Raw genomic sequence first — 18801 nt, 5'->3', positions numbered from 1 at the left:
GTTTCATTTGGAGATATAGCTTATATTTAATTTACCATTTTTTCCCAATTTTTTATTTTTTGAAAGTCTTCAAAGGATATGACCTATGCATTTTCTAACATAATTGTGCAAGCAGAGAGTGATGAATATAAAATATAAAGAGCTTTTCCTTCTCAATTGTTAATGGGTAAGTGTTGTAAACAGTAGGGCAGGCTAGACTTATTTCCCGATAAATAATGAAGTGGGATCATTTGGCATTCTGTCCAGGAAAATCAGAATCTGTCACTGAAACCTAGAAGAATGGCTTACTAGTCGAAATCTGGTTGACATTTTCTAAGAGAAATACTTATATGAACCATGGTTGGAATCATTGCTGTGGAGAAACTTTTGAGCTAATCCAAGACAAATTACTTAATTTGTATTATTTTTATTACTTATAAGGTCTCTGTGACACGTTGAATGTCCTGAAATACTGTGATATTGGCACATATTCATTGTGGCATAACCCTAACCATCACAATGTACACATAAATGTACACATTTATGGAATTGAGCACATGGTGCCCCAATGTGGGATACCATAGGGCTCAGTCGTCCCTTTCCTGTTACAGGTAGTCCTCGACTTACAATAGTTCATTTAGTGACCATTTCATAAGCATAACTTTTTTTCTTTTTTCTGAGCAGCACCAAGGAATGATTGTATAATGCATGCATAGACAAATTCAAGAAATAATGAGCAATTGAGGTTGGTTTTTTCAATTTACTCAGCTGATTTTACATTCTTTATCCTTGGCTGATTCTACTGAACAAAAAGGGTTTTAACCGCACATGCCCTTCTACTTAACCCTAGCGGTGGAGGAATATTCAGTCAATTCCCTAGAGCCTAGATAAGCCTGGAGGCTCTTCAAATATTTTACAGCTGTAACTTCTAGGATTCCCCAGCCAGTTTAGTCTCTGAAATTACAGTCTTCCCAGCACATCTGGAAGCTACCAAAGTGAAGAAGGCTTAATGCTAACATTTTCTAACTAAAGACACTCACAGGCAGCTGCTCACTACATTCCAATAACCTAAGATGAAATTCTAATACCCATTTGCTGAGGATCACAGCAGCTTTGGCTCAGAGGAGGAGGGGGAAAAATAATATTTGAAAAATTCTTCATTTTTTTTTCTTTTACCTATAATCTCCTTCCATCCCTACCAGGGGTGGTATTCACTTACCTTCGCTACTGGTTCTCAAATGTGAGTGTGTGCTTCGCTCGCAAGCACCACCTCCGGGCATGCATAGAGGCTCTGCGCATGCGCAGGGGATCAAAAATGGGACATAATGGCATCCGGGCAGGTGGGCGGAGCCTCCCGCAGACGCCGCTACCGGTTCGCTCGAACCAGATAGAACTGGCTAAATACCACCACTGATCCCTACCGTGCAAAACTTCTCTTAATCACATGTGTTCCAAGATCTTCAAAATTAGCAAACCATCCACTTTATGCACTTCAAATGTGCTATATAAAGCACATGGGGGAGCCACTGATTTGTAATGGAGCTAGATGTCAGATTCCAGGCTAAGGAGGATAAAGGACACAAACAAACCTGGTCTGTTGTTGCCTTTTTATTTCTGGCACTCACAATCCAAAAGAAACTATTGTTAGGGCTTATCAGCCCGTGCTTCCCACTGCCTTTTATACTTTAGTCACCGTCCACCCATCACCCAATCACACGCGCAATCCCTTCCCATGTGATCTGGAAGTATTTACAATATTCAATAGGCAGCACTGGGAAAGGGAGCCAGCTGCTGTGCTGGTCATCAGTCTATGACAGTCAAGGGAAGATGCAGACTTAGAATTGCTGCCAGGAGAGTCTGAGTAAGATGCAGGGAGATTGGAGGTGTTTCCTTCTGCTTTTGCCAGTCTCCTTGCTGACATCATCGCTGTGCCTCTTAGCTGTTTGGCGGCCGCGCGACTCCCCCAGACCTCTGGAAACAGTTTGGAGCCCTGCTGTTGCTCCCACAGGTACCAGGCAGCGCAGTGCCATAGTGTGCATCCTCCTTGGCTTCTCGTAAGCTGGGTAGTTGCTCTCCTTGCCCCGAATGGCAGGTCCAGGCCGGCCGGCACGCCGGAGCTGACACTAGACAAATGTGAACAACCTTTTCTCCAATTCTGTCCAGAATTCTCCTGATGCTTTCGTTATCAAACTTTCTTTTCCCCTCCCCTGCAATCATGGTTCTGTTATGCTAGACATATACTTTTCCAAGTTTCCTTGTATTATTTAAGCTATTTATTTTCCTTCCATAAAATAGTATGGCAACCCTGCAGTTTCCTAAAGAAAAAGAGCCACAACTTTTCTTTGAAAGGCAGACACTGAAGCTGAAGCTCAAATACTTTGGCAGCTAATGAGAAAAGAGGGCTCGTTGGAAAAGATCCTGATGCTAGGAAAAGTGGAAGGCAAAATGAGAAAGGGACAGCAGAGGACGAGATGGTTAGATAGTGCCATCAACACAATGAACATGACTTTGGACAAACTCCTGGAAACAGTGGAAGAGAGTAGCATGCTGTGGTCAGGACTGGCTAGGAGGCTCAGTGGCTAAGATGCTAAGCTTGTCGATCAGAAAGATTGGCAGTTCGAATCCCTAGTATAGGTCTCCTGCATGAGCAGGGGGTTGGACTAGATGACCTCCAAGGTCCCTTCCAACTCTGTTACTGTTAAAGACTTAGTGACTGATCCACAACAACAACCCTGCCTTTATTTGTTAAAAAAAAAAAACCCTTTGTTTTTCTTTACAAAGGGGAGAAAAATAATATCAGGAAACGTAATGTGATTTAATTGTTTCGAAATGGAAATCGGATGACTTGGCCAGCCTCCACCTGAATTTGCTCATAGACCCATTTCCGGTTGCAGCGACATTCTGCCCCACACTTGGTTGAATTACACTTAGGACAAGGGTAAAAGCAGCCCAGGCAGTTCTTCTCTAGGCAATCACACAAATCTGTTTTATTGGAAATCAGATGGCCGTGTTTGTCATATTTCTTCACAGTCCTATAAAAATAGCAGACAGAGGAACCTTGTTAGATTGTTAGAATATGAAGTAAAAGAAAAAATGAAAAATGCACTGTAAAGCAAAAAAAAAGAGAGAGAGAGAGAGAGATCTCCAGAATTCCCCTCTGATACTATTTTAATGTACAAATAAAGAACACTTTTATCTTTACCTCAGAAATGGAATGTAGCATTACCAAAGACCTATTTAAAAGAGGAGGAATAAAATTGCTTTGACAGATGGTTCCTCAGGACTGCTTAGCATGGGATTTTTTTTTTAACTCAGGTAAACTATAAATGGCAGCATAAATGGTATGCCAGATTGTGTCATGTTAGGATATGCACTTTTTTTATATATATGAAAGCAATATCCCCAGTGGAAAAGAGAAATATTAGGATTCTGATCAGCTACATAAGTCTTAAAAGCAGGGCATGCAGAGCAGCAAATTAAATTCCAATTAAGCAGAGGATTGCCAGATTGCTAATGTGGAAAACAGCCAGCCACATAGACTGGGTAGCGACTTTAATACCCATCCAAACTAACTAGAGATAAAAACTGACATGTGGCTATATTTCTTGGAGACTGCATATATATATATACAGGTAGTTCTTGAATTATGACTGGTCCTTTAACAACCATTCAAACGTATGACAGGCCTAGAATGGGTGCCAGCCAGTAAAGCACTTCTGGCCATCATAAAATGTCATTCCACCTCCTCCCCTCCCACCCTATATCACATGACCACATTTTGGACACTTGGGAACTAGCTTGCAGAGACCTGTGATCACTTGGCCATGATTTGTATCCTTTTTGCTGGTTTCTGGCAAAAACCACCATTCAGAAGAATGGCTTCTCATTTACAAGCGTGGCATTTACTTAACGAACACAGTTTCATTTAACAACCACTGCAACAAAATGTTGTAAATTCAGGTTCAGTCACATCGGTGTCTTGATTTATGACCAGTGGTGGGATTCAGCCGGTTCTGTCCGGATCGTGCAAACAGGTAGCGGCGACTGCGGGAGGCTCCACCCACCCGCCTGGACATAATACGTGACTACTGTGCTTGCGCTCACATTTGCGAACCAGTAGTGAAGGTAAATTAATCCCACCTCTGCTTATGACCATAATGATTTACAGCCAAAAATCTGGTCCCAATTGCTATCATAAATCAAGGACTATTATATATATGTAATGTACAGTATGTGTATCAGTCTGTGTGCATGCGCACGCGAGTATGTGTATACACAAACACAAATGCATATGTGTGCATGTGAAAAAAATATAGGCTATTGCTTCTCTGTCAAAATAATATAATTCCTATTTTGATTTTTTTTTTCTTCATCCACTTATTAGGGTTCCAAAACCTTTTAAGATTCCCGTTTAGATGCAAAACTACATAGAACTATCAATCAACATACTGAAGATCACTTCTACACTGCTGGATGTTCTTTCTGTGGTTTCTTAAAAACGCTAAATAAAATGCACGAGGACTAGAAAAAAGTACTATATGTAGCACTCGAAATAATACTCCTAATTTACTCTTGCCCCTTAAATCACCTTTGAGGGAAAAAAATCCTCTGGAATTTAGAAGAGACATTCTGAATATGAAACAGCATTTCAGCCTTGAAATTTCAAATCCAGAAAACTTTGCTCACCATTAACGTTAATTGTATTTCATTTCATTAATATTCTGTGCATGTGTGTATGTGCATGCATAACACACTAAATTTAAACCAATATTTGTATTTGTCTTGGCTTCACCCTCTTGTAGTATGATACACACTACTCTCTGTGACCAAATGCAGCCTTCAGCCCAAAACCAATTGTACATCCTTAATCTTCCAAAAGACCTATAATTTAATTCTGAGCAGATTTATTGTCTTAAATACTTAAAAAAGAGAATTTTAAGGAACAATAGCCATGATTGCAGCAATCATGGTAATTTTGAATAGATTTTTTTTCCCTGCTAACTGGAGTAGAACTTTCAAGAAGCCATGCATTAGTCTGGAACCTTAAGCATCTGATGGTGATTAAACAACCCTGTAAATTTCTATTTCCAAAGCTAATTTAAAATATAGGAAGAACTTGAATACATCATCTTACTTCTTTGTCGTATTAAAACAATCCTGGTTTATCATTGACATACAGACTTTCTTTTGTTGTTCCCGAGTTTCTGGATTGAAATCTGCCAGCAGAGGTCCTGGATTTTGAAATGCCAAGCATTTTAGCTGTCGTTCAATTTGTTGCTGTCAACAAACACACTAGTGGTTATGATAAAATGTTCACAGTTACATTTAGGAATTCAGTATTAAATGAAAACAGAAACTTTAAAACAACTTTAAATTGTAAATCAGCAATCTTTTTCACAGTAATTCCTGTTAAAACATAGAATCAAATTCCCTTTTAAAGATAAAAAACATAAAATTGTATCCGGTCTGTAGTTTTGAATTGTATGTGATCTATCTTGGTGAATCTATCTTGATGAAACCATCACTACCCAGTCTACCTCAAATCAGAAGACCTACTTTTGGATTCTAGATAATTTATTCAGCATGAATTGCAGATACTTCATTAGATGAATTTAGAGGAATAGACAAATTATGTCAGAGTCAATTTACCTGACCTGTTAAAAAGGCAGAAAGAACTTAACTCTTATTATTTCATTTGCAAAATAGCATTTTCAGCATAAGCTACTGTATCTGTTTAGTCCAGCGATCCACAACCTCAGTGGGGGGAAGAGGAACCGAGCCATGCGAGTGAGCAAGTTTTGCTGCATGTGCATACGAGCTTGCCACTCTGAGGCATACTTGCAAATAGGCCATGGCTCAGTAGAGGGCCATGGTCCGGGGCAGGTCAGGACCCCCGATTTAGTCCATCTGAATTATATCACATTGAAGTAAGGTTAGGGATTCTAGTAGCTAGCTGAGGCTGCTGCTAGCATGTCCCCCTGTGGTTCTGCCATTGATTAGCAGGATTCTTCTACTGTGCCTGTAGTAGAAAAAATGAACCTAACTAGCAAAATAAAGACTTTACCCACTCCCAGACCCCACCTTGCCTTTTGGATATGATCAAGGTAAAACCCACTTCCTCTTTTTGCGTAATCTATCAGAGTTGAATTGACTCACCCTGGCCTTGGCAAATTCTCTCCCCCCCTCTTCCATCAAGACCAAAGAATAGAAGCATCCTCACCCACTCACAGTATAGCACAAGAGCAACAGGAAGTTGTGACCTAGTTGTGATTTTATCAGCTGATGACCTCAATGTTTCATCTCTTTCAAAATGAACATCTCCAGCTCTGCTGCCTTCCTAAAAGTCCCACTCTGCCTGATGATAGAATTCACTACAGGAACAGGGACAAAGACCTGCCAAGCTTGCCCAAACTGACCAGACACTTAGATCCCTAGGATTTCCTGCCTTGTAGCCCTCCACTTCTATTAAAAACTGCTTTTCCATTGGTCATGGACACTTTTTTTTTTCTAAAAGATGCATTCAGTGATCATTGCAAAACTATGGTTCTTCTCAGTGTTGTACTCCTTATTTTGGCAAAGTTCCACAACAGTGCCAAGCAAACACCCATTTCTCACAACACATTTTCCCATTTCACTTCCCAATCCTTGGGTGACAGGAGAAGAAGAGAACAAAGGGGAAGGATTTATTTAAGTTGAGTTGCCTCTATAGTCAAGCTTACTGTGACTCAGTAGCAAGGTAGGAAGTGTTGCTGCCCTTACAAATGCAAGGTAAAGACTGATGGGTTCACCAGTTTCATTTTCATCAATAAAAAAAAAAAAACCATCTCCAATTGTTCTCAATACTGTATGGTAAGATAGGGCTAAAAACTGTGGACACTCTTTCCTGTTGGCCAAATTTTGAAAGTACTGTATTTATTTCCTAGTGGAAATAAATAGTCCTATGGGACTATCCCTAGTGCCGCATAATGGGGTGAGCTCCCATTACTTGTCCCAGTTTGAAAGCACGTAAGAAATGCAAGTAGAAAAATAGGGACCACCTTTGGTGGGAAGATAACAGGGTTCGTGCACCTTTGGCGTTAAGTCATGCTGGCCACATGACTATGGAGATGTCTTCGGGCAGCACTGGTTCTTCAGTTTTGAAACAGATGAGCACCGCCCCCTAGAATCAGGAACGACTAACACATATGTGCGAGGGGAACCTTTACCTTTATGGGACTATCAGTCTCCTTCCTATGTTTCTTTAAAAAGTCCAAATGTCTTCTGGGAGATGGATCATTTCTGTGTTAAAAAGCAGACCAATAAAAGGCTTCGCAGAGCAGATGTTTGATCTGTATTACAAACCAAGCCTGAGTGACCATAGGAATCAGCATCCAATGACAGGCTAAAAAGAGTTCACAACAGACTTCAGCAGTTGGACAGAGCCCTCCCACTGACCATTTAGTTGCCAGGCTCATTTCTGAGAGCCTGTAGATGATCCTTACTACAAGACTTGTGTTGGGAGAAAAGAGAAAACATCACTTCAACCGCAGAACAACCAAAAACAACTTGCAGCAAACTGGACATGAAGCAAGCAATGTTACAATTATATGACCCTTAGAAATGGTTAGGCTCTTTATCTTTGTTGTGCAAAGGGTCTCAAGATCAACACCTGTCCTTGGAATTTATGTAAGATAGACCAGGGGTCAGCAACCTTAAACACTCAAAGAGTCACAAAGGTCCTAACCAGAAGCCCCCGTTCAATTCTGGAGACAACTGAAAGTCCAGTTCCCCCATCATAGAGTCTCCCCCTTTTTCCTCTGCCAACTGGAAGTCAGTTCCCCCACCATAGAGTCTCCTCCTAGCGCGGCGTCCTTTTTCCTTTACCTGTCCTAACCGAAAGCCCTATCAATTGTGGAGCCAATTGTGGAGAAAAACATCACAGTTTCTAGCAAACCAGTGATGGCACAAGGCAGGGGTGTCAAACTTGTGTAGTCACAGCATTGTCACGTGATGTATTGTGACTTTTCCCTCCTTCGCTAAACCGGGCATGGGTGTGGCCAGCGCGTGACGCATCCGGCCTGCAGGCTGTGAGTTTGACAGCCCTGGCACAAGGGATCTGCCATCCACTCTAGCCCAAGGCCTGTAGGAAGAACCAGATATTATTGACTCATTTAAAGAAGGTCAGGGTAGGGGCGGTGGGGATTTTGTTCTAGAAGGCAGACACCACAGGAGAGGAGGCCTGCTTCTCTATCAGGCATGTCTTGTTGTCCTGCTGTGGCTAAATATTTGCTATCTAATTACTTGGAGAAAATCTCCATGGTCTGATACCTGAGCAGGTTTATACAGCATGTGGGAGATCAAACTGCATCACAGTTATTCAGGTCTTGGGACACATTTACCTGTACGTGTTTGAGACTTCAAAAATAAACCAGAAATAAAATGAAGCGTGCCTCAGGCAATTTATGCACCCAGCAGCAATAAACATCAAAGCATTCCGGCAGAAGTCTTTCTATGCTCACATATTAGTCTAATATATAGCATTACTCAAACTTAGAGTGCTTATTGTCTCCTGGTAAAAATGAAGTCTGACTAGAGAAATTATTATTCTGCCTACCAGGTAAGGGCTGAATGCCCTGCCCTTGGAATTTATACAGGATAGACATTTCAGAAACTTTACAGGTAGTACTTCACATGGTGTGCTAATCCATAATTGTAACGGTATGTGGAAATGACCTTGGGAAAAGGGGTGTGAAGAGATGCTGCCTAAGAAATAATCAGATAACAGAGGACATAGCCTGCAGCTGCATAATGGCCAGAGAAGGAAACTCAGAAAGGAACCTCTCAGGCTATAGAAGAAACAGTGGGAGATTTGTATTTAGCAGGCTTGCAAGACTCTGTTAATGTACCTTTACAATGGAATTAGTTCATCCGTTTGTGTTTCTTGTCTGGCCTACCTGGGAAAGCTGACAGTAATATGAATTGTGTGGGGTTTAATTTGGTGACAGAACTCAATTATTACAATTGAGTGGCATGACATGAGATCTCTTCAAAGTGTACTGTATGGAATAGTAGTTAACCAACAAATTTTAAAGCTGGGAAAAACTAGTGGAGTTTGCTATGGATTGATATAGATAACAAACAGAGGGAATTTTTCCTACCTCTGTATTTTGTTTGGAATGTTATGTTCTGTCTGTGGCTCTTAAGCAACTCTTGCTAATTCTCTGTTAGTTGTATTCCAGACAAAGACAGCTTGTAAACATGGGCATAGCTTTCCTAGGACTGATATTTTGATCCTAGTTATCTTGTCATGTTGCCTACCTTGCTAATAAATCATTGGGATAGTGGAATCCTGCAACCCATAAGTAAATTGTGCATTTATTCAACATTAGGTGGGATATCTTAGAAAAATAGAGGCAACTTGTCTGTGTTAAATAGTGAGACTGAATAAATGTGTATACTACACTCTCTATGTTTTCCTCAGACCATGTTCATTTGAAGTATAAATATATTAATGCCTTTTATTAATTATTCAATTTGCAAGGTAACTTGCTTTAGAAGTTACAGCTTTTACAGATTCAGTCATCTGTGTAAATCTAACTTACAGGGATATTATGGCTGTTTCAAGGAAATTGTGCAGGTGCCAGGAGAACATCAAGCCCATTCTGTCCAGCTTTCTGAACAGGAGGTACCATTTGGAGATATGGGGGCATTAGATGATACTTTGTGGGGAAAGAAATGCTGTCTGAAGGTTTGTCAACTGTCAATGGTTTTAGAGAAATGAAAGGGAGACTCGAGAGCAATCGATTATTTAGGTGGTCACCATAAGCATATTAGGAGCTAATAGATGCTAAAGTAAGGGCGGTAATAGAGGGGATGCCATAGAATGCTTTAACCCAGTGTTTCTCAACCACATATCTTAGTTGCCAAAGTTCATGAACATTGTTTTAATCAGATTTTGGAAGTGGCATAGGAAAAAGTGCATGGTTTGGAGGCAAGGTAGTATCAGCCCTGTTAGGCGGTATATGTGGTACCCAGGCCATTCCCTGGGTATGTAAACATCTCAGTAAGTACTGTTGGACCAAAGGTGGCTGTGACTTTGGCTCTCTGGGAATTGATTGGGCACATACCAATATTGAACTGTCTGTTTGTCTGCCTGCCTGCCTGCCTGCCTGCCTGTCTAGCTTGGGATACCTCGTCCTGCCATTTGCTCAAATGGTTTTATGCTACACCAGTTTAAAGTGTTGCCCAGCTTGATTTTACCTGCAGGGGAAAGGCTAGTAAAGAGAAAGCAGAACAGAAGGCTGAGCATCGGGGAAAAGAAAAGCTAAAACAAAAATAATCTGAACAGGATCAGTCACAAAACCCCCGGACCTGGAATCCACAGAAGCTGCTTTTTTTCTTGATTTATTTGCATCACATTTGGAATGGTGCAAACAGTAGCTTCACACTCAAAGGTCTTCAGTCGCAAAATACTCCTATAAATTAAAGCACCCATAGTTTATGAATGTTATAGGCTGGAAAAAATAATTACATGGGCCTTGAATGGAGAACAAGATAAGAATGAGATTATTTGGATCATTCTAAGACATCCTGGAGTGGAGGGGGGGAGTGGACAAAAGAAAAAGAAATACTATTTGTCTTTGTCTTGCGCTATAGTCAGCCAATAGACCAGAAGGACAAAAAGAAATTTATGTCATTCCACGGACGGCACTGAATCAAGGTGTATGCAGAGAGAATTGTATTAACTTATCTCACATCAATATGAGATATCTACAGCAAAAGGGTGCCTTTCAATACCTGTACAATTAGCACAGGCCCCCTACCAAGGCTGTGTGCTCTCTCCACTTCTCTCTATATACCAATGACTACATCTCAAACAATCCATCTGTTAAACTATTGAAGTTGCAGATGATACATCAGTGATTGGTCTCATTCAAGACAATGATGAATCCGCATACAGATGGGAGGTTGAACAACTAACCTTGTGGTGCGACCAGAACAATCTGGAACTGAACACACTCAAAACCGTAGAAATGGTGGTAGACTTTAGGAGAAACCCTCCCATACTTCCACCTTTTACAATACTAGACAACACAGTATCAACAGTAGAGACCTTCAAATTTCTAGGTTATATCGTATCTCAAGACCTAAAATGGACACCTAACATCAAAAACATCATCAAAAAAGCACAACAAAGAATGTTCTTTCTGCGCCAACTCAGGAAGCTCAAACTGCCCAAGGAGCTGCTGATACAGCTCTACAGAGGAACTATTGAGTCTGTCATCTGGTTATAGACAGTTATAAGACAGACACAAGACAGACACAGACTTCAGAGAATAATTAGAACTGCAGAAAAAACAATTGCTACCAACCTGCCTTCCATTGAGGACCTCTATACTGCACAAGTAATAAAGAGGGCTGTGAAAATATTTACAGATCTCTCACATCCTGGACATAAATTGTTTGAACTCCTTCCCTCAAAACGACACTATAGAGCACTGTACATCAAGACAACTAGATACAAGAACATTTTTTTCCCGAACACCATCACTCTGCTAAACAAATAATTTCCTCAAACTGTCAAAACTATTCACTAAGGCTGCATTACTATTACTATCGGTCTTCTCATCGTTCTTGTCACCCATCTCCTCCCACTTGTGACTGCATGACTGTAACTTGTTCCTTATATCCTTGCGATTTATATTGATATTGATTGTTTCCTAGTATGATTTGATTGCTTATTGTACCATATGACTGTCACTGGGTGTTGTGTCTTGTGATTCTTGATGAGTGTATCTTGTCTTTTTATGTACACCAAAGACAAATTCCTTGTGTTTCCAATCACACTTGGCCAATAAAGAATTCTATTCTATTCTATTCTATTCTATTCTATTCTATTCTATTCTATTCTATTCTATTCTATTATCTGAAATTGGTAATAGTGACTCAGTATTGTAGGTTATATAAATGGAGCTAAAAGGTTAGCATCATAAATGATTTATACACCACAGCTTTAGCCCAGCTTGTGAACATTTGGGCATTCTCTTTGTTTTCTTGCACCAATAATTGCAGAATCATCTGGACACCATGATGGATGCACACATGAAGAAAGTCTGAAATGAAGCATAGGCTCTGGTACAATCTTATCTGAATAAACAAGCATTAGCTCTAAGAATTTGGGTAAATTATTTGTGGGCTGGGCAATGGAAGCACTTTCTATGAAATTATGCAGCCAATGCCCCAGAACTATTCAAAGAGAAGAGCAACCAGGATGATTAGGGGACTGGAGACTAAAACATATGAAGAACGGTTACAGGAACTGGGCATGGCTAGTCTAGTGAAGAGAAGGACCAGGGGAGACATGATAGCATTGTTCCAATATTTGAGGGGCTGCTACAGAGAGGAAGGGGTCAAGGTATTTTCCAAGGCACCTGAAGGCCAGACAAAGAATAATGGATGGAAACTGGCCAAGGAGAGATTCAACCTAGAAATAAGGAGAAATTTTCTGACAGTGAGAACAATCAACCAATGGAACAGCTTGTCTTCGGAAGTTGTGGGAGTTTCATCACTGGAGCCTTTCAGGAAGAGATTAGACTGCCATTTGTCAGAAATGGTGTAGTGTCTCATGCTTGGGAAGGGGGTTGGACTCAGTCGTGGGTTTCAAAATTTTTTACTACCGGTTCTATGGGTGTGGCTTGGTGGGCATGGCATGGCTTGGTGGGCATGGCATGGCTTGGGGGCATGGCATGGTGGGTGTGGCACAGGAAGGATACTGTAAAATCTCCATTCCCACCCCACTCTGGGGGAAGGATACTGCAAAATCCCCATTTCCTCCCAATCAGCTGGGACTTGGGAGGCAAAGAGTAGATGGTGGCGGGGCCAGTCAGAATTTTTACTACCGGTTCTCTGAACTACTCAAAATTCCCGCTACCGGTTCTCCAGAACTGGTCAGAACGTGCTGAAACCCACCTCTGGTTAGACTAGATGACCTACAAAATCCCTTCCAACTCTGTTAATCTAATCTAATCTAAAATTTCTCCTGGGTGCATACTAGAGGGAAGGCAGGGATATTTGGATAGTTGAATATGAGGAATGTGGCAGATTATCAACATTGGTTCAAGTTTAGTGAGACCTGAAGATAGATAGGCCAAGATTGTAGAACTTGTTTAGGCAATTGTTAGCACAGGTGAATTTACCCAACTAAAGAATAGACTGAACACAAATTATAAACCTGAAAAGAGCAAATAGATCAGAGAAGGGAACCCAAGTGAAAAGTTTCCAGGAGCTCTTGAAAGTGGGGCAAAAGGCCTTATCAGACTGAAACCAGCAGCATTATGTACATTTCTTCCCAGGTGGGCTGAAAAGATTAATCATTCAATTACTAAGCTTAACTTGGAAAACTTCTAAAAGGTGCCCTTGCAGAATTTGGCTGAATTATGTATCATAATTAGGTATTAAAATGTCTATGTGCAACGCAGTTATGGGAGATTCAACCATTACAGTTTCTGGGTTTCTTCCTCTAAAGTAGGAAAGGGAAAAGCGGGTCCAGCTAGATGATCATTGAAGGGCCCTCTTTGTTCATAGTATTGTAGAAGAGAAATTGTGCTTGCAAATGTATCCAGTTGAAATAAAAGGCAGACACATTCCTTCTTTGATGTAGAACCAGTGAGGAGAGGCCCCTCAGTTGTCAGAGATACAAGCATTTTGGGTGATTTACACTTTGAAGGTCAGAGAGACAGAGATGACTATATTATTGTTTCAACAAGAAGATAATTTGAATCTATGCTTCAGTAATTTCTAAAAAGAATTATAACTGTTTTGCAAAGATAGTAACAAACTCAGTAATTAAGGTATGTCATTTTGTGTAACTAATGTCTGTAGTGATAAGAAGTGCTGACTTCACAGAATCCTTTGTCTGACAATGTATAAAGACTGAGATCTTCGTTTCATGCTTGGTTCAGACTTTTTGGTAATGATACCGGTCTGATCCTTTATTGCAATAAATAAATAAATAAATAAATTGATTCTGTCTGCCCTGAAGGGATGTTTCTTTAATTCCTTCTTCCATAACACCTCCTGTTGCTACTTGTAACCTGCTCTTACACTTTTTTTGGGGGGGGGGGGAGTGTCCTTGGATCCCACATCTCTGATAAAATTTTAATATTTGAAAATATCTACCTCAGTTTCTGTACCATTTTTTTTTTTTTGCCTCTGATTGTAACTTTTGCTTTGCATCCTGGTTTAAATAAAATATTTGAAATCTGCCTTCAGATTTTTTGAATATATTCCTGTGGATGACTGAGCTAATAAGCCAACTGTGATTTATCAAATAAATTATGGTCAAGTTCATAGTTTAGAATAATGTGTAAATGTAGTAAGTGTAATTCACTGCATAGTTGCTTTAAATGATGGATTGCTGAATACAGTGGCTAGAAGCACGTAAAACATTAAACCATAAGCAAAGGCTTGTAAATCTGTAGTGGTTGGGTTCAAATATTACACTAAGTGAAAAAGAAACCACTTTAGGACTTAGCTTTAGACAGAATACAGGCAGTATCTATCAACATGAGCTTCCCTTCTGCAGAAAGGGATCCATAACAAGAACCCACAACATTTAAACAGATTCCTAGATTATATTCTTTGTTCTCATTCAAGTCCTCTGATTTATCAAATAAATCTTTGGTTTGAATCAGGTACATTTCTAACTTTAGGGTTACTTTAGGCATCCAATATATTTATATCAATACCAAATTCCAGGAAAAGGAATGTCTAGAGCAGAGGTCTTCAAACTTGGCAGCTTTAAGACTTGTGGACTTCAACTCCCAGAATTCTCCAGCCAGCATAGCTGGTCTAGAGATTCATAACAGAAAAGAATAACATATGAGTCAAAAGCAAGGCCTAATTTTTTTTTATCTTTAAAAGTGAATTATAAAACACTTTCTGAAAGTTATAAATACTTCGGCAAATTCTGGTTGTACCTGTTGTTTTTGCTCCAAGGTCATCTCCTTAGTGCATACGCTGCTCCCTCCTGCCAATTCCCCTTCTGCAGACGGGCCCCCCGAAGGACAGAGGCCTTCCGAACAATCACCCATTTTTAAAGGTATGCAAAAAATCTGCAATGAGAAATCCACAAATCATGGACGTAGAACTTTGTCAGGGAAAATGCCAGAATTTTGGACTGTTGAATTAAACACCATGATAATATCCATAGGTGAAGCACTCATCCAGTTTCAGTCCCCGAACTTCAGCTTGGTTTTAAGGCAGACGTGGGACTCTCTGACCTTAGGTTAAGTTGTTACATTCTAAAGCATATAGGTTCTGCTACAGTGTGGCCAGTAGCTGGGATGACTTGAATTGTAGTCTAATAATAACTGGTATTATTACAGTTATAATGGTACAGGTAGTCCTAGATTTACTATTACAACTGAGAGCAAAATTTCTGTTGCTAAGCGAACTATTTGTTATGTGATTCCCCCCCCCCATTTTATAACCTTTCTTGCTACAGTTGCTGAGTGAATCACTGCAGCTGTTAAATTAGTAACACAGTTGATCAATGAATTTGGCTTCCCCATTGACTTTGATTATCAGAAGGTCGCAAAAGATGATTTACATGACCCCGGGACATTGCAACTGTCATAAATATGAGCTCAGTTGCCAAGTGTCCAAATTTTGATCTTGTGATCGCAGGGATGCTGCAACAGTTGTAAGTGTGAAAAACGATCATAAGTCACTTTTTTCAGTGCTGTTGTAACTTTGAACAGTCATTAAACAAACTGTTGTAAGTTGAGGACTACCTGTATACCAATAGTTCCTCGCCCCTTTCTTTAATGGAATCTGCTGCCTTTATCCATTTTAAAAAGGTTCCTGAGCTTTCTATTTTAGACAGCAACACAAAGCTGTTCACCAACAGCTTTGCACATCAATAATCCCAGGAACAAAACATTATGAAATTCAGTTTTGATCACTGGCATTTGTTAGGATTTTTTTTTTAATTGTTGTATAGCTAAATACTTTATATCACAGGGTCTTTTGCTGTCATTATTCTGTATACCATTCAGGCTCTTTGAATGTAAAACATGACTGGGAATATGTATACGTACATTGATTTGGAAAGAAACAAATGAAGAAATTATACAGCAGAATAAAATGCCACATAATTACATTTACACACAATTAGCTTTAAATGGATTATCCCATAAAATAGAAGTTTAATTGGTCATATTAACAAGTGCTGTATTTACATTATAAAACTTCCTACAGAACAATTTGGTAATTAATCCATATGTTTTAAATATATTTATACGTTTAAAAATATCCTGACAATTGTCCCACTGAGACAGCAGCAAACAGATACTAAGGAGAGTAAGCCCAAAGCTAAAGATATTTATTTTCAACTATACGTGCAAATGCATTATTAGCCCTGATGTTAATCTACGCCAGTGTTGCTCAGCCTTCGCAGTTTGAAGATGTGTGGACTTCAGCTTCAAGCTATGCTGGCTGGGCAATTCTGGGAGTTGAAGTTCACACATCTCCAAATTGGCAAGGTTGAGAAACACAAGCCTACACTATTATACAAAAAGAATTCTGCCAGAATAGAATAGAATAGAATAGAATAGAATAGAATAGAATAGAATAGAATAGAATAGAATAGAATAGAATAGAATAGAATAGAATAGAATTTTTTATTGGCCAAGTGTGATTGGACACACAAGGAATTTGTCTTGGTGCATATGCTCTCAGTGTACATAAAAAAAAAAAGATACTTCATCAAGAATTATAAAAAACAGCAACCACAATTAAAGTTGGAAAAGGGTTAAACAGTTTTGGAACTGGTTAATCTACTACCAGTAATATCAAATATTTTTTGAACAATCCTATATTAAAGGGGAAAATTGCATTGCGCTGAACTTATTTATAGAAAGACAGGGAAGCTACCAGTCCTGAACTCAAACACCATCCTCTGACATGTGCAACTGAGGCTTGATTTTAAAAAAGACAGGTGTCAAATACTGAAATTTGCATATAAATTAAAGGCCAAGAAATTCACAGTCAGGGGACAGGTGTCAAAGAGTCAAAATAACTATGGCAACCATAAGATCTTGCTCAGATGCTTCATTCCGGTTACAGCCTCAATCTTTGATTTGCTTATTTATGTTAACAAATGGGTCAGGTTGACTCCCTTCTCTCCTCTACCTTATAATTACATTGGTTAATTTTATAAATAGAATGCCTTACTTTACAGGCAACAAATATTGCTCCATAGTTATTAGTTCAATTATTTTGTTATTTTGATCTGTCCTATCCTGCTTTCAAATATACTATAGTAATATATAGACAGTGTACATGTATCAACTGATAATTATTTATTTTATATGCTGCTTGTCTCACTAGCAAAGTGACTCTGGGAGGCTTAAAGTAAAGGTAAAGGTTCCCCTCCATATGTGCTAGTCGTTCCATTTCAAAGCCAAAGAGCCAGCACTGTCCAAAGACGTCTCTGCAGTTATGTGGCTGGCATGACTAAATGCTAAAGGCGCATGGAATGCTGTTACCTTCCCACCAAAGGTGGTTCCTATTTTTCTACTTGCATTTTTTACATGCTTTCAATCTGCTAGGTTGGCAGAAGCTGGGACAAGTAACAGGAGCTCGCTTGCCACTAGGGATTCGAACCGCTGAACTGCCGACCTTTGTCTTACAATGGTATAAAATCATAAATATAAAAACATTAAAAGCATTAAAAGTAAGATAAATAAATAAAATTAACATTAAATAAAGGTTAAAACCAAGAGCATGGATTTATGGGGCTGGGTTTTATTTCTCACTCAACCAACCAGCAGAGGGAGAATGTGTGTGTGTGCGCGCGTGCATGCACACACATGTGTGTATACATATATGCACACATGTAAATCTCTGATTCCCTCTCTCTCCCCTTTTTGTGGTAAAATGCAGTATTGCAGGCTAACTCACTGTTCGCTGCCAGGAGTTTGATTCTGACCAGCTCAAAGATGACTTGGGCTTCCATTCTTCTGAAGTCAGTAAAATAAGGATCCAGATTGTTGGGGGCAATATGCTGACTCTGTAAACAGCTTAGAGAGGGCTGTAAAGCACTATGAAGCGGTATATAAGTCTAAATGCTATTGCTATTAATTGTAGGTGATGATTTCGAGCCTAAGTTTTATATATCCACTTAAAGAACAGCAAACTCCACTCTCCCTATAGCACTCCAAGGCCAGTGTTTTATTTTTAAGTGATAGAAAACCAAATTATGTCTGTACCATATGCAGGTAGCCACTTACTAATTGTAACAAAAATACACACAAACACAAAAGCTCAGGCTTTAGTGGAATGAGTTGTTTCTCTGCAAATCGTTGTGGACAAAGGTCCTACCTTGAAAAAAAAAGCTCAGGAATATTTTTGAAATAGCAATTTAGTACCTTTTAACAGTGCTCCAAAATCTGTTAAGTGAAAGCAGGCTTTTCCTTTCTATCAGCAGGACTAACCTTCAGGAACCACTCCCAATTTTGTGGATCTTGTTTTGACTTTTCTCCCTTTAAAAAAAAAATGGAGCCATATTTCTTCGGCAGCACTACACATGTAAGGAAATACCGCCTGGAATGTGTTGTATTTCCATACACATTTCATCAACTATCACCAAAAGGAATTTCACAAACATAAACAAATAAAAAAGCCTCACATTAGTTCTGCGGTGGGAAAAAACATTCAGCATTTTCAATTGCAAATGCAGCAAATAGTAAACGCAATCTACCGTTAGGTGTCAGTGTTGTTCTATGTAGTTGAACAATTTTACCATTCTTTTATATGTTTCATTTTGCATGGACTAAATGA

General features: G+C 39.5%; 1 protein-coding gene across 1 annotated transcript; it reads right to left on the bottom strand.

The window, feature by feature from the left end:
- Positions 1-2777: 2777 nt before the first annotated feature.
- ARL14EPL (ARF like GTPase 14 effector protein like) lies at positions 2778-18494 on the bottom strand. The gene is made up of 4 exons (XM_034432801.3): positions 18390-18494; positions 14937-15071; positions 5114-5256; positions 2778-3011 (listed from the first exon to the last, which is right to left on the bottom strand). The coding sequence occupies exons 2-4, from the start codon at positions 15048-15050 to the stop codon at positions 2795-2797; spliced, it is 474 nt and encodes a 157-aa protein (XP_034288692.1). The 5' UTR covers positions 15051-15071; positions 18390-18494; the 3' UTR covers positions 2778-2794.
- Between the last annotated feature and the right edge of the window lie 307 nt (positions 18495-18801).

This window comes from Pantherophis guttatus, chromosome 2 (assembly GCF_059756535.1).
Source record: "Pantherophis guttatus breed Tessera chromosome 2, ASM5975653v1, whole genome shotgun sequence".
NCBI classification, from domain to species: Eukaryota; Metazoa; Chordata; class Lepidosauria; order Squamata; family Colubridae; genus Pantherophis; species Pantherophis guttatus.
Note: the sequence above shows the minus strand (reverse complement) of the source record. Positions and strands in the feature narration are given on the sequence as shown.

Excerpts from the sequence above, each read along its gene's own strand:
- ARL14EPL (XM_034432801.3), bottom strand. The coding sequence starts at position 15,050 with ATGGGTGATTGTTCGGAAGGCCTCTGTCCTTCGGGGGGCCCGTCTGCA. Across the intron at positions 5,257-14,936 it reads CCTTGGAGCAAAAACAACAG|CAACAAATTGAACGACAGCT; the intron begins GTACAACCAGAA and ends GTTTGTTGACAG. Across the intron at positions 3,012-5,113 it reads TGTTTTAATACGACAAAGAA|GACTGTGAAGAAATATGACA; the intron begins GTAAGATGATGT and ends CTATTTTTATAG.